At 35.6% G+C, this 22,729-nt stretch overlaps 1 protein-coding gene and 1 non-coding gene across 2 annotated transcripts; both read right to left on the reverse strand.

Annotated features, from left to right (window-relative positions):
- Positions 1-1,438: 1,438 nt before the first annotated feature.
- On the reverse strand, positions 1,439-22,440 carry Riok2 (RIO kinase 2). The gene is made up of 10 exons (XM_003479413.5): positions 22,233-22,440; positions 18,886-19,024; positions 17,778-17,894; positions 15,160-15,335; positions 11,544-11,632; positions 9,925-10,116; positions 7,695-7,787; positions 6,328-6,843; positions 4,991-5,087; positions 1,439-1,734 (listed from the first exon to the last, which is right to left on the reverse strand). Exons 1-10 carry the CDS (start codon positions 22,296-22,298, stop codon positions 1,573-1,575), a joined length of 1,647 nt encoding a protein of 548 aa, XP_003479461.1. The 5' UTR covers positions 22,299-22,440; the 3' UTR covers positions 1,439-1,572.
- On the reverse strand, positions 18,524-18,657 carry LOC111754554 (small nucleolar RNA SNORA8). The gene has a single exon (XR_002789229.1). It is a non-coding gene; the product is annotated as a small nucleolar RNA SNORA8 (small nucleolar RNA).
- Positions 22,441-22,729: the final 289 nt, after the last annotated feature.

Genomic DNA, 22,729 nt, shown 5'->3' on the forward strand with positions numbered 1-22,729 from the left:
TTGAGCAGCCCGATCCCTGTAGACTTGCTGGCTGCAGCCTATAGGCTTTCTTGGGCTGGTTCAACTCATGATTTACTGCTTTCCTCAGCAAATGTTCCGTGTTTCTGGCATCTCCAAGTTCCCTGGGTCTATACTCCACTCTTGCTTTCATTCCCACAGTGTGACACATTACCCTCAGTGTTTCCTTGCCTGGCCTCCCAGGCATTGTTTTTAAATCTGGGTGGAAATCTTCCTGAGCCCAGAACCCTAAAATTTTGCATCTAGGCAAAAATTACCATTACAGGGATGGTGCCAAGGTATGCTATCAGCAGCAGGCCCCCTTGGATTATAGGTGCAGTATTTGCTAAGTGCGTGGATGGCTGAGAGTAATAAAATCTCGGGAACCAATCCCCTAGGAGGTCCTTCTTGAGCAGGAGACCCAGGGACTGTCCTCTCAAAGGAAAGGTTTTCCTGTATATACCTTTGAGCCTTTGATAGACGTGGTCTTGATTTCTGAGATGTCCTCAATGCCATCTTTTGTTCTTGATCCTGTAAAAGGTACTTGGTTTGTTTTTAATGGAGCTAATATCCTCCTTTGGCCTCAACTTGGTATGGTTGCTATGGAACCAAAACTTATCTCAAAATTTTCTGCTCTTTGCTGATCAATTTGCACCATAAATCTTGCTACAGGCAGTCAGCAGTCCCTATGCCACTACTTGAATGTTGGAATACATTAAAATTTCCTCTGCCACATCAGTTAGTCCACTGCCCCAAATTGCAATCTCCCACAAAATTTTAAGACATAGGAAAATGTAGACAGATTTTTTTACTGAGTGTAACACACACCACCTCTAGTCCAATTGTCAGTGAAGTTCTCATTCCCAAAGGAAACCTCCTGAGCCTGACACTTCACCAGTTGCATTTCTAGAAGCATTCTAGCCTTCTAACTTCTGACCAGAATCACTCATCTGCTCTGCACCCAGCATTCTAATGCTTCTCTACCCCATCTCCAAACCTTTCCAAACCTCCCCTGCAAAGAAGTTCCAAAGGCTTCTAAATCACATGGTCAAGTACAGTCTCAGTAAACATTGTACTCCTGGTACCAATTTTCTGTTTGGATTTCTTGTTGCTGGACACAGTACCTGACACCCACAAAGCAGAGGTTGAATTTAGATCATAGTTTCAGAGGATTTGGTCCATGATCATCAGGCTCCAAAGCACAAACATCGTGGTACAAGGGTACAGTGGAGCAAAGCTGCTTAGGCCATGAAAGCAGGAAGCAAAGCAGTTCAGCAACATCAGAGAGGAAAGGGTGAGGTGAGATACAGACGCCAGTCATGCCTCTACGACCCGCCCGGGCATTCCCAGAAGTCTGCCTCGCCAATTCCCCCAGCAGCTCTCAAGACAAGCTGACCCAGTCGAGTTTAACCACCACAGAATACATTGAGAATGAGTCCAATTTATAGTGAAAAATAGGTTTATTTACCTACTAATACACTAGAACTGGTCCAACAAAGACCTAAGGTGCTCAACAGTCACAGTAATTTGAAAAAATATGTAATAGAAATATCCAGTATCTTAAACAATGTATTATTATCCCCAAAAGCTGGCTGCTTCCAAACTTGATTTAATATTTTGCATGTTTTCTCTTCGTTGCTTAGTAAATATGTTTGCTTCTCCTTTCTGTAGCCGACGTCTGATGGCTGACTTTTGCTGTTTTGTCAACTGGCGTTTCACCTTCTGTTTTATCAATTCCTAGAGAGATTTTATAAATAACACTGATAAGGAATAGAAATTCACTAAAACAAAAATCTAGTTGGTAATGTCTTTCAAGTATGTTATGAAGTATAAATTTAAAAAATTCCACAGATAATACTAAACTAGCAATAAAGTAAAACTAGAGAAAGTGATAAAATTTGAAACTACATTCCTAAGAGAACACATTACATAGCAAAAAAACCACAGTGTATAGTAACGATAGTTTAAATAACAGTTCACCATAGTGCCACCTGCTGGTCCGCAATGAAAACGGAAGTAGAAAAGTAAGTTGAAAACTTCCTTTGCTTTCTTCCCTCCCTCCTAAGACAGGGTCTTGCAAGTTGCCCAGGATGGATTTGCAATTGTGACCCTTCTGCCTCAGTCTACCAAGTGGCTGGGGTTACGGGTGTGTGCCAATATGCCCAGTTACACATGACTTTGTAATAGAAAATCTTTTTTAAGGCATTTACTATTGATAACAGTATCTGAGAATACTGTCAAAATTCAGATACAGAAATGACCTGACAGTGTCTGATGTTCCACGTGATACTGCGTCACCATCTCAGGACAGCCTGGAATCACCTGACATTCTACAGATTTATGGACTGAAAAGAGAACTGGCTAAGTTTTAGGACTGTACCCTGCCCCGGGAAACTGTTTTGGAACTCTGAGTGCTTCCTACACTAATAAGAATCTAGAACCTGCACTAGAGGCCTACAGAGTATGTATTAGGCAGGCTAAGAGTGTGCGTGTAGCAGCAATATTTTCTTGTAATTCCACTTATTTACACTGAGAACATAGTTATATCACACGAAATAAGGAAATGATGGATTAATATGCATACACTGCCACCCAAATTAGAACAATTTACAAAGCCTATGAGGTTAATTTACATATATTTAAAAAGGGAGGATTTAACTTAGCATGTTTTAAAAGTTGGTATAATGTGCAGTAAAGTCAAACATTTGTGTGTTATTTTAGGGAATACATAAAATTAATGAAAACTATGTTGTTTTTTGGTTGTTAAAACAAGAAAGTTCTACTAAGTAGTAGCCACATTCATATTTATTAAAAAGCAGTGTATCTTTTTGCTGAATTATAATTTCTGTTATGTATTAAGGACAGAGTTTACAAAATGGCCAACAAATACTATAAAAATATTTTAAGGAGAAAAATAGGTTTTTCAAATATAATTTCAAAGAACAAAAAGGAAATCCTTTGTCTTTGTACATATAAATACCAAAACAACAATCAAGTTAATGGAGGTAGTAAAGTTTTCTCTTTTATGTTTTTCAGGCAGGGTCTTGCTGCTAGGCAGCTCAGGCTGTCCTTGAACTTGCCACATAGTCCAGGCTGGCCTCAAAACCACAGGGATCCTCCTGCCTCAGCCTCTGGAGTGACTGCTGGGATTACAGGTGTGCACCTCCTAACTTTTTAATGAAATATACGACTTCCAAGGAAAAGTGTGATAAAAAATTTAAGAGGATGTAGACTTGAGCTAATTTTGTTTCAAATGATCAGAGAGAACAGGTTGAAAGGATCTTTTTCCACCTTCCTTAGAAATTTGTATTTTAAAATGTAATTCATAAACCCCGAGATGTAAGAGTTAAAGACTTGACTGTTGTTAAAATTTTAAATTCTTTTGCTAGCTCTAAGAGACGTATAAGAATCAAATTAAAGCAGTAAGACTTTAAGGTTAGGACATGCAAACACAACGTTAACTTGGCCTCTGACAATGTCAATGCCATTATCTTTATACGGAGAAAAGCACATAAGTTAGAATTTAAGGATATAGCATAGATTAGTCATCTGATTTTCTTTATATGTAGTTAACAATTTTATTCCACTAATTAGCTATTATAAAATTATGTTTTGATTTTGAGAAATCAAAGAAAGGCAAACAAATCTCAGTAGATATCAAAATAAAGCTAAGAGGACAGGTGATTGTGAATGGTGAGAAATCTGTAATAAAGACAAGCTGATAATGCTTAGAAGATCTTTTAAAATAATCAATATACACTTCACAGATTTCAAATTTTCTTTGAAAAAATCAAGGAAATCACCAGACCTTGAGGACAGGTATATAAAAGCAATGGTATTTCTAGAATTTCATTTTCTTACTGGTCTGACAAGTTTTAAATGTTTCTGGGATCAAGTAAAACCCTGGAACTATGTAATTACAAATTACAGGACTTTTTGTTTTAATCTTGTTTTGCTAGCTCTGATTTAATTTGGTAAACATCCCATACCACCAACCACACAGCACATTTTAATTTACTGACTGAATACTTCCGAACCTGGACTACAAAGGTAGGAAAAGAAGTTGTATTCTTCTGAATTCATTTTTTATCTAATCATTTCATTTTCTCCTTTTTTACCCCGATTTTGTTCTTTTGCTCATAAGTAATCACTAAACCAATGTGCTCATTTTCAAAAAGGAGGAAAAAAATCCGATATACCAATTATGTAATTTTAATTTATAAAAAAAGTGATATATTACTTATTTTCTTAATGTTGGATATAGAACCACGTAGTTCTTAAATGGTGAGTACAGTGACATACACACTGTAACACTGATGTCTGGAAGCAGGAGAGAGAGCACCTCCACAGGCCAGTGAGACTAGCTTTCTGTTGAGAGAATGAGTGATTATCTCCTGAGTCTTCCTTCTGAGTAGTTCTAAAAGAAGGCTGGCACCTCAGGGGGAGCCAGAATATTTTTGCTTATCATCTTGTTCAGAAAAATGTCCCTTTTGTGATTTTTTTTGGACATTGATAAATGTCCAAATAATCCAAATGTTGAGAAATGTCCAAAGAATCCAACACATACTTTAGATATCAAAAATGGTAAAACTATCCTATTTTTCTCTCCAACTTTATGAAAAAATGGCTTGTGAAGGTATATTGCTGTTATTAGGTATGTACCTTAGAAAAAGTCAACCAACGTGTCTAGGTTTCACTTTCCTCATTGTTAAGTGAAAGGACTAAAGAATATGAGAATATAAGAAGTCCCCTTGATTCTAAAATGTTTATGATTTTTATCCTTCGAGTTCAAGCAAATTTACATACGACTTTTTTCCTAAAAGCTTTGACCATTGCAGTTAAAACTAAACCCTCTTATGTGTTACTAAATTTTACTTTTTATAAATTTTAACACTGACATGGTAAAGTCCAAACATCCAAAGGTAACTTGTAATCTTCACAGAACTGTGCTCATCAACCTGTGACTTAATCAATAAGTGGTAAAGGTACTTACTGGAGGAATCGTCGAACAGCTTACAGCACTGCCTGCAGAAGTAACACTCAGAGTTCTTGTTCTAGACTGATTAACATTTCCCATATTTTCTTCATCTCTAGAATAAAATTTTAAGACCAGAATTCTTTCAGTTAATTCTTATAATGTAATCATGTCTGACTGAATTAATTTGTCTTACCTGACTGTAAAACTCCAAAAATTTCTCAGAAAGATTGTTTCCCGCATTCATTTTTTTCCACTAGATTTCCCCTTTTCTTTTACTTAATTACACAATCTGCCTCTCACAATCTAAATGCCTCCTACACTTTCTTGTCACCTTTCCAAATATTCGGGAGGCAGAATTCTATGACTGTAAGGTAGTAAAAACTAAAACCATGGAAACTAACTTCTTTTTTACATTGATCAGTAATAAAAATGTGTAAGAACACAGAAAATGTTAATTATTTTTCAGGACATCTACTTTGCTACTATGCATAATGAAAGTTTTGTCTAGCACATGTCCAGAGAATGAAAATGTAAGACTTCCGTTCCCTGCTTCGAACTTAGAAGACCATTTAACCCTAATTTTTCTTTTATTACAATGATGTTTATGTGTCAACTTTACTGTGCCATTGGGCACTCTTATTTATTTAAACATTATTTTGGGTGTACCTGAAGCTGTTTCTGATTGACAGACTAAGCAGATCAGACTTTTCCCAATATGAATAGGCCCAATTCGATTCATTGAAAGCACAAAAACAACAAAAATGGCAAAGTGAGAGAATTTGGTATTTCTGCCTGCCTGTCTTTCAGGTGGGACATCAATCTTCTGCCTTCAAACTCAGACTGGAACCCAGACTGTTGGCTCTCCCGGTTTTTAGGCTTTGGGATCTAGACTGAAAATATTTTAAGTCCAAAATGCTTCTAACTTCATCATAGTTTAGCAACACAGTATCTCTTGTTTACCACTGTGATTACATTGATTAGGAGCTACAGCTTAGTACTTCGTGGCCCAAATCACCACCTGAGGTAAAGACAAAATTTGATGTTTTTTAGCAAAAACATGTCACTTTTGCATCATTGTAAAATTGAGAAATTGTAAGTCACACCATCATAAGTCAAGGGTAGCACTTTAGAAATTAGATTATGTGGTTGTAAGTCCTAGGATCTGTACTAAGCAAATTGGAGTTTCAGGAAAGCCAGTAGTTTAGTAAGAGCAAGGGTATTTGGTTTTGTTTTGTACAAAGCAACGGCAGAACAGAACTCAAACTATTTTTTTCTAAAACAGTCATTTACTAGAACCAAACAGCCTTGGTCTGAATATTAAGAATCAAGAAACAATCCATAAAAGTCTATACCTGAAAGGCCTGGGCTCTCTGTTTAATGGCGATCCGCTAACGAGGCAAGGGCAGTCATCTTCCTCCTCCTCAGAGCCAGCAGGGGTTCCTCCTTGACTTGTCTGGTCTTCTTGTTCGGTGTCATTTTCAGTCCTATTCTCCTCAGAAAACTTGGCTGTACAGCGGTTTTCAACCATCTGCCCTTTTATTTCTTCTAAGGGTTGACTGAATTCCGGCATTTCAAAACTGTGTGCAGGAGCACTCTCTTCTGAACTGTCTCCTTTCATCTGCTCAAGGTCTGCAGATGAGCTGCAGCAGCACCCCGAGTCACCCATGGTATCCTGCTTGTTTTCAGCTTCTGAGCTACAAACCTTTGCTTTCTCTGACAGCTCATCTTCAGAAAGGGAGAAAGCAGATCCCTCCTCTCTTTCAGTATTCTTATCATCTGGGCCCAGTGGCTGTAGCAGCTCATCATCTTCTTGCATTTCCTTTGTGTAACCACTGGCAGAAACCTCGACATCAAGAGAACCCTCCCTCCTAGGGGGAGGAAAAGGGTCAAGTACTCAAAGAGAAAAAACACCTAACCGAGATAAATAAGTATCTACTACTCTGATAAATTAGTATTCTCAAGTTAAATTGAAATACTTTTCTTTGCCTAAAACACTAAACTTAAATATATAACACGAAGGATATAAGCTGTCTGCCATTTTAAGAATAAAACAAACTAAAAAGCAATACACATAAAAAGTTATAGAAAATTCAGTTATTACTAATTTACTAAGTAAAGTTTCAAAAAGGAACTAAACTTTTAAAAATTACAACAACTCAAGTCAGGAAATAATAAAAGCATAGAAAACGAATGAGAAAACTTAGACAATGTTCAATTATTTTTTAACAATCAATTTAAGATAGTTTTTGTTCTGAATAAAGAAAAAAATGTAAATTAAAAAAAAAATTGCTAGCTGTGCGTGGTGGCTCACGCCTGTAATCCCAGCACTCGGGAGGCTGAGGTGGGAGGATCGTTGTGAGTTCGAGACCAGCTTGGGCTACAAAGTGAGCTCAAGGCCAGCCTGAGCTGCATAGCGAGACCTCATCTCAAAAAAGACAAAAAAAAAGTTGCTTTGATTCCTTATGAGTTTTTTCCATAAAATCCAAAACAATAAAAGTTCTTGAACATGTAAGAAACCATATATATATATATATATACAACAAATATATATATATAAATAAAGACAAGTATTTTTCACATTTAAGTTTCACTGATGTACTGCAGACCAATAGTAACAGCAATTAATGTGTCAAAGATCACTACTGAACATTTCTTTTTAGATGATAGTGTTAAATAAATGTTAACAGACCTATCATTTTAAGCAATGCTAAGTACAAACCTGATATCACTGAAGGCTGGATAAAGCTCACTTTCATAGCCAAAACGTCTCATGAAGAAATCTCTGATGCATTTAACATCTCTGTCAAAATACCTCAAAATAAAAAAAGAGAAAAATAATCATTTTTGATAGCATTTTTGATCATTCTCTAATCAGCTAATAATATCCTTATGGTTTGTTATATCTGTTTGTTGTGAAGTGGAGAAAAAATGTTATACAAAAGTAAAGGTGTATGCATCAGTTGCCAATGTACTGGAAAAACTACCACAGGAGGAAATCTCAAGGAATATGTCAATATAGTTCATACGGTTAGAGAAGCCAAGCTTTTCTCAGACTGCTTCTTATATGGAGTAAAATGTACTGGGCTAAGGACAAGTGTGAACGCAGAATATGAGACTATGCTCAGGTTTCCACTCACTCTCGTTAGTCACCAGTCTGTCTGGTAAAGCCTCCCATCAGCAAATCTACTAGAACCCTCTGCCAAGTGGGAAAGCTAAAGATAAATGACGGATGACTCCTAAGGGAAACTTTGGAGATTTTGTACATTAATCATCCATAACACCTGAAGAGATCAGGAATGCTATGGCTTACAGAGATAATGATCTGAAGACAAGTTAAACTGGACTGAGTTTAGAAGTAACTCTGAATACCAGGTTACTTTGCTGGCCACCATAAAGCAGCAAGAACAGATTCTGTTCCTTAGAACATTTCCAGGTAACAGACAGTCGAGGACAAGATGAGATGGAATTGACCATCTTCTTGAATTTTTAACCACATTATTTTGAAAAAGATGAAGTTTAAGAATAGGAAGACAATGCTACTCTTTTTTGCTTTCAGGGCCATGAGAAAAAATCTTACTAAACTTGAAAGTTATCATTTTATTTTATTTAAGTTCATATTTCCCTGAACAGACAGTATCTTTTTCAAAGCAGAGACAGGGCTTATTTCTATATTAATTTCTAGCTCTTAACTCCTTCATCTCACTATTGGTTTATGTAAATTCAATCACAATGCTTCTCCAAAGAACAATGCAGAATATACTAATCTATCATCAATGCCATCCAACTGGTGGCTTCCAAATGTTACTTTATTGTGTAACTATGCTATTCTATATTAATAAAAATCATGATTAGCCAATATAACATCTACTAGAGTACTGATCACACGAGTGCCAGATATTAATCTTTTAGTATTTTTTTGTTGGAAATATTTTTAAAATTTCTTTTTCTAGCATAAGTATAGACAGTTTCTAATGGAAGCCAGGCAGTCACTTAATATAGACTGCTTCGAGCTCAAACTTTGCAAGAAGGAATATACTATTATATAAGTGACACCAGTTGCTACTTTGTGAAAAAGAAGTTTCTCATAAAACCTGGAACATGAAGAGAGAAAAAACACTTAACCTTAAATCTGGTTACAATTGCTGTATCATGGAATACAAATAAAGGAAAAGATCGTATTTCACAACTTGGCTGGTGTAAGTGGTTAAGTAATATGAAGAATATGATTATCACAGTTTATAAAGTATTCTGCCCTGTGTCAAGAGAAATTTTACGTGAATTCTTTCCTAGTAATAAAAAATAAAAATAACATGAGAAGTAATTATCATTGGTCTGAAAACTATGTCCTATACAAAACCACAATTTTTACTAAGGCCACCCAAAATTAATTACGGTTGGTGAGGATCTCTTGAATGTAACCATGCAGCAGAGAAAGAAGAGGAAAGACAGAAAGTATGTGGTGGTTCTAGATTCCCCTCTCCATACCCCAACTTCTTCTGAGAAGGCTTTAATCTATTTTAAAAAGTGAGCTTCCATCTAAAAGTCTGTTTGGACAAAGTATAACATGTTTATGCAAGCTTGACTTGAACCTTTGTCCAGTTATAGAGTAACTCAAATTCTTTCAATGCTATCTTTATAATAGCTTATATAAATAAAAAAGAAAATTTCTTCATATTCCCAATACAAAGCAAAAACTTTATCACAGGTTTAAAAAAATTGGATCAAAGTATACTGTTTCTTCTTCAAAACTACTAAGGATAGGAAACATTCTGATCATGGACATTCTAGTGTAACAGTAATGTAGCTTTTTATGCAAAACAAATCTTTTTTATCATTAAAACCTGCAACTTCAAAACAGTTATAAAACTGTTATAAAATTAGAAATTATGCTAAAAAGACTTTGTCACATACAAACACTCCCACATCTACAAATGAATTACAGTACATACCATTCAGCATTGGGATGGGACGTTGAAACCATCTGTGGAAAATCAATCATGGTGATATGGTCATCTTTATCCAGTATGAGATTGAATTCATTGAAATCTCCATGAATCAATCCGTGATTTGCAAGTTTGACAATGAGTTCCATCGCTTCATCATACACAGATGCAGGATCTTCAACATGGTGTATCTGGCATCTGAAAGATTTTTAAAGATGTAAATAGGTTATCTGTACATGTTGTGATCTTAACAAAAGTGTATGTGCACATATATATTACTCTGTCTAGCAATCTTGTTTTTGTTCCTATGACCACACATAACATGTTTCAGTTATTTAAAAGGCCATTTCAAAATCTTACCCCACTACAACCTCTTTTCTTTAGTCTTTCTCAGAGCCAAACTTTCACCAATTTCTTGTCCTCTCACTTGTGTATGAACTAATTCAAACACGCTTTCATCCACCTTATCCTAATGAAATTGGTTCTTGTCAAGACTGTTGACTTCCATATTTCTATATCCAAAGCCTTAGTTATTATGTCTAGGCAGCTGATCTCTTTCTTCGCCTTTAAATACTTCTTTCACTTAAGAAGTACTTCCTCACTGATCATCACTCAAGCCAAAGCCTGGCTGTCATCACTGACTCCCCCTTTCCTTCACATCCATCCCCAACTGCAAATAACTCACGTTGATCAACTTGCAAAATACACTTGGAGCACTTCTTACACTTCCTATCACTGTGATCAGAGCTACTACCATCTCCTGCCTAGATTATTTCAACAGTCTAACTTACGTTTCTACTGTTTTTGCCTTTTTAAGTCTACTCTTAATAAAAGTAGCCAGTGATCTTTTAAAGACTTATACCTCATCTTTTCTTGGCTTACAATAGCCCTATGTCTTTCTGTTTCAATCTAAGTTTAAAAATCTTACAAAGGTCCACAAATCCTAAGTGAAGTGGTCACAAACTCCCTATGAGCTATCACTACTTACCACGTCTCTTACTTTCTCAGTCACTCAGCTCTAGTTATGGTAGCTTCCTCTCAACCTCGGCCTGGCTGCCAAATGTGCTCTCAAGCAAGGCCTGTGTATTTACTATTCTGTATTTGTAATATCCTTTAAGATATATCTATACATCTTTCTGCATTTTCAACTTTTTGCACTCATAAATTTTTACCTTATCAGTAAAATTTTTCTTTACTATGCAAAATAGTAATCTTTTACTCCCACCTTGGTATTTTTATCCCCCACACTCTGCTTTACTTTATCCATAGCACTTATTGATACACTTGACATATTATTTTCTTGTTTAGTTATCTAAGGCATGCCTCTTCCCATCAAAATGCAAGTTTCATGAAAGCAAGGACTTTGTTTCGTCCACTGCTGAGCTTAAAAGCATTTGGCTTATATAAAACAATAAATACTGAGTGAATGAATAACAGAGATTATAAAATCCAAACTGAAACAATGAAATTGAGTTTTTAACTTGTCTTAAAGGATTTATTCCTTTAAGTCAATTCCTAACATCTCAGAAGCAACATTCTGTGAATTAAAGGAAAACTTATTCATCAAAATGGTACTGTAAGTTCATTTACTGGGATGCATGGTTTCAAGAATAAGGAGTACTTACAGAGGATAACCACTTATGAGCTCCATGACCACTGCATGACGATTGTAATCAACTGGCTTTGGAACTGGAAATTTTCTATCATGTAATGCCTGAAACATGGCAAAACAGGTGTAAGCTGATGCTTTTTAAAAGAACAAAAAGTAAATTTAACTTCCCCCCACTGTAAGAAAACCACACAAAGCTTTATTAAAAGCAATCATAAATAATACATGGTTATTTATACACTGCTTATTAATGACTGCAAGAGTAAGCGGTACATAAAAAATTTTAAACTTGCTTGTTTGAATTTACCTTTGCTCTATAAATGAATATTTACCGATTATGCACTTTGCTAGACTCACAAAAATGAGCCCTCATGAAGCTCAGTCTCTTAGGCTATTTCATTTTTACTCTGTTTTCGTTATTTGTTGATGTATGCTTGAAATATTCCAAATAAAACAAATTAAGATATGCTCTGTCTTCTGCATAGTAGGAAAAGAACCATTCCAAAGTCAGACATTTTAGTGTGTAAAGAACAGACATTTTTCAATATACAATATAAATTTATTGTGTGACATTTAGTCTCAGTCAAGCACTACTTCAGATCATCTAAACATCTATCTTTTCCTCCATGCTTATTTCCTTCTACAAAAATCCTATTGTTATTTCCTTGAAAATACTTTACGTTTATAGAATCTTTCATTTACACTTGGTTATTCCATTAGAATTCTACCAGGAGCGGCCATACCTAACCTGTTCTATGGACCCATACCAGACCAAGATACTTACATCAGTGTTCAATTAAGAACATTTGAAAATGGACATAAATATTGATTTTAGTAATGAACAATTCTCTTTATTCAGTCCTATTCTGTATTCAGCAAGTTCCCTGAAGGGCAGTCAGGACAGACAACTCTGTGCCACTTACAGCACTTTGCCCATACGGGCTCCTTTCCAATGCTTACTGTCCTTTCTTTATAGTCACATCATAGCCAAGCTTTACGAATCTACTAAACTCTTACTGCAGAAAACCACCTTCATCAACTACTCCACTACATTCAGTTTCTCTAAATTCAAGATATTAATTTGTTTTTTAAAAATCTGTTCTTGGTTAGCAGTGCAGGAAAATGGCTGGAGCTGGAGAGCATATTAGCCAAAATAAGACAGTTCAATGTCAAAATATACAAAGCCATGATAACAAAAACAGCATGGGTCTGGTACAAAATAAACATGTAGACCAGTGAAACAGAATAGGGCATGTGGAAACAAGCCCACACAACTGCAGCCATGTGATTATTAACAAAGCAGCTAGAAATACACACTGGAGAAAAGATAGTCTCTTTAACAAATGGTGTGAAGAAAACTGAGTATCTGCTTGGTTAAGATTGAAATTAGATCTCTTTATTTCGCCTTATACAAAATCAATTAAAAATGGAACAAAGACCTGAAACTGAAAAGACTAGAAAAAGCAAAACACTTAAGTTACAGGCACAGGCAAAGAATTCCTGAAGAAACTGCCAACAGCATGGGAAATAAGTGCAGAAATCAACAAACAGGACCGCGTCAAATTAAAAAGCTTCTGCGTAGCATGGGAAACCACCAGAGGAGTGAAGAGACACCCTACACAATGGGAGCAAATCATTGCTACACATTCTTCTGACAGAGAATTTATAAAAAACTCAAAAATCTTAACACCAAAATTATCAACCTAGTCAATAAATGGCCAAAATTTTTTTTAAAAAGAGAGATGACAGGAAAATGGGAGGATACTATTAAAAGGAATGGAATTAGGGAGAAGGGGAACCAAACTAGGGCTATGAGGGTGGATAAAGTATGCTAGATACATGTATGAATATGGTAAAATAAAACTCACTATTCTATATCACTCTTATGTACTAAGAGCATTTAAAAATTAGTTTTATGTATATGCTGTGTACCCAACTTAGAGAAAGCACACTGGTTGTTTTTGTGTATTCACTCCTTCACCTCATCCTATCCTAACAGTTAATTTTCAAAGGTTGTACACTTTACTCCTTTCCCACTCTAGGTAGACAGGAACTGAACTATTCCCCACTCCTCAGAAATTTGTGTTTGTTTCCAGAGAGCTGTTTTTACAGTGCAGATCATTTTTACCGTATATTGGCATATGATAACCTTAAACATGCTATTTGCCTACAGCTTATATTACAGCAGGCAGAAATTAAGATGTACTTTATTCTTCAACTCTTAGAAAGTACTAGTGTATTTAAGGAGTGTATTTGTATGTAAGCAGGTTCTACTTCTGTTTGTTCAACACAAAACCCTGAAAAAAGACCTAACACAGGTTGGGAAAGTTTCTAACCATTCCTACCAGGCTGCTTACTTGTAGACACAATGTCATAGGATATAAATTTTTAGTATAAACCAGAAACCTATCTACTACTAGTCTCACCTATTTACACTGCTTTCAAAATTCTGCTCGGATTACTAAAAATGTATGCATATGAATTAAAGTAATTCACCTCAACAACAAACTGAACTCTCAAAAAGAACAATTTTAAAAATTCAAATTTTCTGAATTGAATCTCTACCAATAATTCAAATTTAAAAAAAATGGAAACTATCCCACATTACAAGGCAAAATACAAACATAATATAATTTTCTGTTTAACTTAGTTATTGCAGATATTTGAGTATTATTTAAAATATCTAAAAAAAAAAATCCATGCTGAACCTGACTATGGAAGTTAAAAATTAAGTATTTTTACCATTTTTGATATAAATTCAAGTTTGCAAAATGACATTTTTTCCATTATGTTAAAGAAAAATATTGTCTATTATTTGGAATAATGAGGTTTCTGACAGATAGTATTACATGGTATTTATAATTAACAGAAATTTGAGAATGATCAAAATTGATTAACACTTAAAATGTTTATAGAACGTATTATAGTAAAAGACACTGGGCTATTCCCCCATCCCGCTGCTTCAAACACACCTCCCTCATTGTTCTTGCCACTCTCCACAGCAGTCCTGGAAGCCTCCTCTGCAAATGTCCAGCTGCGCTGCCATGCCTGTTCTGATGTCCTGAATCAATTTAAGGTATTTACCTTTCATGTTCATCTTGATTTTGGGAACAGCCAAACGTAGCACAGTTTCAGGTCTTGTAAATAAGGCAGCTGAAGACATGCCTTACTGTTTCTGCAAACCTGCCTTTCGGCTGGATGGCACATGACAGCACCATTCACCTCATCTTTGACCGTAACTTGTGAAGACACTCGTGAAAGAGGGCTTCCAGAACTGCTTCAGAAAGTGGCACGAAAGATGGGATAAGTGTGTTTAAGGGAGCATTTTGAGGGGAATTAATGGCAATGTGTCATTTACTATAATACATTTTTAAAATCTAAACACTATACTCTGAGCCTATCTTTCAGTTATGAATACACTTCCACACATATAAATTTGCATTAATAACAAAAATACCTCACTACATGGAAACACCAGAAAAATAACAAATAATCAAGAGTTAAAAGCAGGTGTCTATAGGGACTAAGCCTGAGGCTAGAGAGATGCTCATCAGTAAGGTCTTTGCATCACTTGGTTGAAAAATGAGCTATCTGTATTATTTAATTAAACAATGTAAAATTATAAAAAATACCTTCATATAAGCAAATTCTTTCATGGCAGAGAGACGAGATAAATAAAGCCAAGAAACATTATGCCTGTGTTTATGGTAATCACGCTTGTTTTTCAGATTTCGGAAGGAGGTTCTTCCTAGTCTGTGAAGCTTTAATGCAAATTGCTGTCCTTCTTCATTTGCGACAATGTAAATATCTGGAATCAAGATTTTTAAAAGATCATTATTATATTATTATTAGGTACCAGGGATCAAACTCATGACCTTGTGCTTACCAGGGAGGTGCCTGAGCTGCTAAGTTAAATCCCTGACCCCTATCCTTTTATCATATTTCTAACTTTATCTGACTTTGTCTTCAATCTGTTATCCTTCCTACTATATACTTGGCAAAATAACTCATTTCCTATGTATTCAACGTTTTACTTTATAAGCCAACATATATTAATATCTACTACAAAACAAATCAGCGATGTAGTGGTCAAAAAGGTTACTGTTTCCATGATGTTCAATGGCACCATCTACGTAAGTTCCTTAATGTCTTGTGAGAGAAGTGACTTCATTTCTTCCTTTTTAAAGACATTAAGTTTAATTTGCCGATTGCTTTCATGAATGTTATTTATTTCAAATATAATCCTGTAAGAATCTTCTAATAAACAGTCTTTCAGCTAACAAAACGAGTTGCTGCTTGAAGTGATGACATTCAGAACATTCTAGTTACTCATGAAGAAATTCTAATGATTATTTTCTAATAAGAAATGCACTGTCACATGCTGATTAAGTTATAAATGAACACGAATATTTTGGAGAGAAATCTGGTAAATCAAAAATTTAAATGCCTTTGAACTTTTTCCTTTAGGATATATTGAATTTCATGTTCCTCCAAAATTCCTATATTGAAGTTCTAATTTCCAGCATAACTGAGAATAGGCCCTTTAAAGTGGTAATCAAATAAAAAGTCAAACAGTAAGATCCCATCTATAACTAGAGTCCTAATCAGAAAAAAGAAGACACACCACGGATGCAGAAAAGGCACATCAGGTAAGGACATAGCAAGTCAGGTGTCCGCAAACTAAAGTGAGGCCTTAAGAGAAACCAAACCTTGATTATGTACTTCTACCCTCCAAAAACTACATTTCTGTTTTTAAGCTATGCAATCTGAGGCATTTTGTTATAGCAGCCCTAGCCACCCAACAGCTCTTCCAATAATTCAATGCCAAGAATGTATAACTGTGTTTGCATAAGGATACATACTGCACTGCTACTTACAAAAGGGATGACAAGTAACTTAAGCAACCATTAACAAGTAAAATCATTTATAGAACTTTCATATAATGTGATGTCCTGCAATTATGAGAAAAATATGAAATGCTGTGAAATGATACCAAAAATGTATCAAGTGTGCTAAAGTCAAATGTAAACAGTGAATACTGCTGGCTTCCACTTGTGATTAAAATAGTACATGAATGTTTCCACATACATCCTTAATATACATAATATATACAAAATACATTACACATACACTACATAGGTAATATATTTATAGGAAACTTCTATAGGGACATGAAAAAATAAAGGGTGTTAGCTTTGGGATGCAGTAAAGGGAGACTGAGAGTAAGACCAGTTGTTACTGCATTCTCTCACCTTTGTACTACTCATCATCATGCCATGCAATTAAAAAACAAAGCCTTTAAAAACAGAATTTATTTCATTATGACTTGGTTCTCATATATATTACTAAAGTATTCTTAAGAGCCAATTCATGCTTTATAATCAAAAGCAATACTGACTGTATTGCATGCAAAAAACAAAATTACTCAGGATGCTGACCCTACGGTGAATATCTCATACATTTATTAATGTATTTACCACACACACACACACACACACACACAAACAGAATGCCTGTTTGGTTCTTTATCATTACTTTTTATCTTTATTTTTAACATTACTTTTTAAATGCATAGCATACTCTGAAGTCTTGCAAGTCATATATAGCGTAGTATAGAAATCTTTGGGTGGACTTCTTAATTCTTTTACTTCCAAGTTTAATTGTTTCCTCGGTTTATTTAAATACATATTTAAATGATACAGAATAAAAAGCAGTAAGGAAGAAGGTATGATGGAATATCATTTCCTGTTCTTTTTTCTTATCTTCTCAAAGGCAATAAATTAGGCCCAACTACTTGTTCAGCATTATTTTAGAATGCTTTTTTTTCCTCCTGTTTAAACATATTCACTTTTGACTTTCTGGTCATATCACTGTGGGACAAAATGTGTTTTTGGTTTTAGATATTAACTGCCTTGTAGTACATATTTTACTGTTATAAATGTATTTACTTCCTTATAGTACATATTTTAACTGTTATAAATGTACAATTTATCAGATATAAAACAGAATAATAAAACATCTGCCAAAGAACTGAACAGTTAATGGAAAAGCAATTCTTGGCATAACTGAATTTTCAGTGATGGACTAAGGCAATAAAGTAACCCACTAAACTAATGGCATGCTCATAATCTATACTGCCTCAAACCAAATTTCCAACTTACTATTGGAAAAGATGGGAAAATTGAAAGAGGAATGCTTTCTTAAGGGGAAATATAAAGAAAATACTTCCATCAGGATCATTAGGACTTACCAGATTCTTTGCCAACACCCATCTGGTTTCCAACAGATTCAACTACCTGTCTAGAAGAAAGTGTTTTCAAAGCTAGGTAATCATAGCCTGCATTTGTCAGCCGATATCCCTGGACAGCTAGACAAAACCAGATGAGAAAAATCAAGTATTAGTTACATTGTAGGAACAAGTCTCAGCAATTCAAATCTAGTAAGAATTTAAAGATGGAAAATCTTAACTGGAAAAATGAACTAACCAGACTTACAAGTTTCCAATTTCTTCCTATAATCCTCATTTCTCTAGTGTATAGTTACTCAAAGTATGACTCACTCATAGCTATCAGTCTATAAATGTCTGTGATCAAATAAAAATAGAAACTAAAAAGGAAGCATTTAAGTTCAGAAATTTTTATACAGATTTGACAAAGAATTCATGCCAACTTTTGTATATGTCTATTATTCATTTCTTTCTGGTAATTACTTTTTATTATAGTTTATAAAACTAAAGATCTATGATAGGCTTAAAAATTCATCCCTCACCATCCGTACAGCTAGAGAAGTAATGCTAGTATAGAGTCCTGTGGCAGACTGAATTTTTCAAAGATGGCAGCAAAAGTATCTCTATCTTATGGCCCTTTTGCAGTGCAGTCTTGCTACTCCTTTGCCCACTTCCTTTAATCTAGTAGGGTAAGTGATTTTTTGTTTAAGAAACACATTATTTATTGTTGAAGACTACACTATAAGAAACCAATATAAAAAACCAGAAAATACTATATCAATAGAAACACCATTAACACACAACACCAAGAAAATGAATACTGCCAGATACTGAATTTCTATTGCATTGTTCTATGAACACATCAGTTGGAATAAACTGTTGCGTGCAGATACCATATAGAGCACTGTCATTTTTTTTTTTTTTTTTTTTGGTACCAGGGATAGAACTCATGACCTCGTGCTTGCCAGGCAGGTGCTTACACCACTGTGATTTTCTTAAAAACAGAGTATGGTAGAATGTTGTGTCAGTTCTTAAGTCTAGCCTGGCAATTTCTTTTTCTTGCTTTCTGAATAAATGGTTTGGGGGAAACCAGTTACCTGAAAATTCAAAAATGATGCATTAAAATACTTACTTTTGGTACGCTCCCAAGCTATGAGTTTATGTTTCACTAATTCTCTTAAAATTTTATTACAGCCACCATGTTTCAAGCTTGCAATAGAAGCAATCAAACTGCACGGAACTATTTCATGGTTCTTCATGCCCATTTCAACCTGAAATTAAAGGGATTATGAAATCATGATCAACATAATACATTTATCAAATCTTTCTAAGAAATTAACTTCTCCGGGGCTGGGGATTTAGCTCAGCGGCATAAGCGCCTGCGTTGCAAGCAGGCAGTCGTGAGTTCGATCCCTGGTACCGATAAAAATGAAAAAGACAAAAAAAAAAAAAAAAAAAAAGAAATTAACTTCTCCTTGAAACTTTGACTATGTAATTCTTCAATTGGGTCATGGATAGCTTAACAGCAGCGACATTCTGAGATATGTTTCATTACTCAATTTTGTCCTTGTGTTGTAAACATGATAAAAACTAACAAGAAGGCTACAGTGTCAGTAGATGATATAATCTTTTTTTTGGTCTTTTTCGTTTTTATCGGTACCAGGGATCGAACTCATGACTGCCTGCTTGCAAGACAGGCGCTTATGCCGCTGAGCTAAATCCCTAGCCCCCAGATGATATAATCTTATAGGATTTACAAATACATTTAATGTCAATGATAGAAATGTTATACAGTGCATAACTATAATTCCAGGACACAATTATTCCCTTCTTTAACATTTTCAATTACAATTTGATATATTCACTGATCACATATTCTTTGTCTATTTCACTTCAAGGGTAGGAACTGTGAGCACCTGACAAAGCTAATGGCACATGGCAAATATTATACTTGTGCTAAGTCCTGTAAAAGGTAAAAAATTGAAAAACCACACAAAATCGTAAGTTTTTTTTTTTTTTCTTGGAGAATTAAAAGAAGTATCTCAAGGTCCAAGAGAATTTTTAGCTGAAAGATTACTTTTAAGGAAGAACTAACACTTTAGACTTTGAGAGGAAACATGCAAGGGGATATAAAAGAAGAAGATCTGGGAACAACACACATACAAAAAGTTCTGAGCACAAGGAACAGGTAGTACATACACCAGTAACTCTGATGAGACGGCACATACAGTTCATGGAAATAAGGCTAGAAAACACTTCAAAGGCTCTACAAGACACTTAGAATTCTGAAATGCAAAAGAAGTTTATACTTTATACTAGAAAAACAAAAGACTCAAAGATATCTAAACAAAGGAGATGTATAGCAGAGTTTTTTTTAGGACACTAATTTAGGCAGAATATCCAAAATCAGCTTAGAAAAGACAAAATAGGAAGATTTAAGAGCACTGCATCTCAAAGGAAATAGTAACTGGAACTAGGCAAGCAGTAGTAGTACCAGTAATGGAGAGATGGAATTAAAGGCTTTTTAAGAAACAGTAAGAGTCGTGTGGTGACTGAATGTGGGAGGGTAGAAGGAGTAGAGACAGTCATAGTTGGAAGCAAACACAGTTATAAAAGCATACACTTTGGGGGAGTTGGGAAAAGGGGGAAAAGAAGTAGACAAAACTGATGAATTTGCTTTGAGAACATAATCAAATGAGGATGTTAAAGGAAAATTAGAATGGGTCTATGCATAGGAATGAAGTCCTAGTTATAAGAAAGCATGCCAATTAAATCTGACAGAGGTGAAAAATAACTGTGAAGCAGATGTAATAGCAAGAGATAAATGAGGGGAAAATGAAAGACTGAGGGATATAATTTAGGACAGAGTTCATAACTTAGCAAGTCAAACAATGTAACTGACACAGAGTCAAAAAAGCTAAGGGGAAAGGAAGTCAAGGAATGGTAACAACACTGGGAAGATTCAACTGAGACTGAGAAGCTGTACCTAAATGGCTTTTCTTGGTGGGATTCAGAAAGAATTTAAATACTGCAGAATTAAAGTTTTGGAAGATTAATTAGGTATTTTGGTGTCCCATCAAAGCTTTGCACCTCAGGCTCAACTTCATACTCTGCCTCTGCCTTCCCTAGCTCTTAACACTTTTCTCTTTGACTCCAGTTTCTGTCAGAGGCACTGAGAAATTAATGAAGGTGCTGAGGAAGTAAAGTAAGTTTCTTCCAGAGATGACAATAGGTATTCGAAGTCTAGAGGATTGAATAATCTACATGCGAATGAAAACTGTGCTCCAGTTTCATACAGACCTGGCATCCAACAGTTTACCCTGTAAGTGTTGTATATTTTAAGACTAATTCAAAATTCTCCAAAGTCTTAAAATAATACAGGAATCATTAAGACTAATATTACACGTACTGCTGTATAATCCCACATTACATTCTTCATCAGAGGCTCATTCTTTACTAAAAGGGAACGGTTCTTAAGTAAGTGTGTTGATTTATACTACAAATGCCTAGCTATAAGTATTTTTTCCTCTTTGTTATAAAACTAAGACTATAAAGTCTGATTTTGTTACTTTCTCAGTGAAAATATTCAGGGCTTGCCCCCAACATTTACCAAGCCCGAATGGCAAGGTGCATCATTTAGCTCTTATTTTTCAGTTCTATGCTCCAGCTATTCTGACTTTTCTTAAAACACTTTCCTGCCTCGGCGCTTTTGCAATTTGTGGTTATCTCCCCTGTTTCCACCTCTTTCTTTTAAAGACGCCACTAAGGCTGGCTTCTTCTCACGCAGCTACTATCTCCTATTCGTTTTTTCACTTAGCTAGTATGTATTCACTGTCTGCAAAGGGCCAGCAACTTGTATCTTTAAAAAAAGCACATAAACTTTAGTTACAACAGTAAAAAAGACAAAATTCTCAGTCTTCCCATTTCTTCACCCAATGTACCTATTTTTTATTTCATCATCCTTTATCATTTTCATAGCATTTATTATCTGGTGTTACCTTGCGTATTCATTTGTTTACTTAACGTTGAAGGGGTATCTCTGTCTCCTTGCGTTTGTACCCTGCCCCATCTCCTGAAACTGCTATAAAAATCCGACTTATGTTTTCTAAAGGAATGAGTCTTGTGATTGGGAAATTTAATGCCGTAGGTCTATACGTAATTCTCAGCATGGGACTTAAAACTGCTGGGTGAGAAGCCAGGGGTCAGAGAAGTTTCCCAAGCCTGAGAAATGGAAGTATCTCCCAAGCTCAACAAGAAGGAAGGAAACAATTAGATGAGGGGCCTCTGTTCTATTTGAGGGGCGACAAGCTCTTAAACAAAAGCTTTTTATAAATCACACTCTCCAGGGTTTTTAAGAAAATCCCTATTTCCATGGCGGTCTCTGCCAAGTCCCTGGGACCAGAGCGCTCAGCTCCTAGCAAACAGAAAAGAGGGCGACATAGGAAAAGACACGCGAGAGGAGAAATTCAGGTTTCTTACCGCAGTCAAGACCCTGAAGTCTTCTCGGCTCAGGTAGCGCAGTTTGGCCACATTTACCTTCCCCATGGCGGTAGCAAACCGACCCGGAAAGACTTGCAAGACAACCGAGGCGCGCAGGGCTGCTGGGTAATTTTACGTACTTAATGGCCTCCAAAGCTGCGTGTGCGCTGTCGGACTGCAGGTCCTTGTTGCTAGATAAAAGCGCGAATTTTTACTTGCACAGAAAAGTACAGTGTATTCTTTGTCTTATGAAACAGTCTGCATTAAACAAGTACATTTTCTGTTTTTATTCTGTGAGTTGCCTGAATTGGTGATTTTAAGTGTTTTTTTTTATCACATAGTTTGTTTTTCACATCTGTCAGGACTGGCTGCTTGAAAGCCGACTCAGCTGTCACAGAAAATCTGGTATTTTAATAGGAGGAGTAACGAGGAAGAGATGGGCGGAAGAAGTGATCCTGGGCTCGCCCAGTGGAAAGTAGTCGCTCCATTTACTGTCC

The sequence above is a fragment of the Cavia porcellus genome, unplaced genomic scaffold (assembly GCF_034190915.1).
Source record: "Cavia porcellus strain 051 isolate PalLab524CR breed Dunkin Hartley unplaced genomic scaffold, mCavPor4.1 scaffold_2, whole genome shotgun sequence".
In the NCBI taxonomy this organism is placed as follows: domain Eukaryota; kingdom Metazoa; phylum Chordata; class Mammalia; order Rodentia; family Caviidae; genus Cavia; species Cavia porcellus.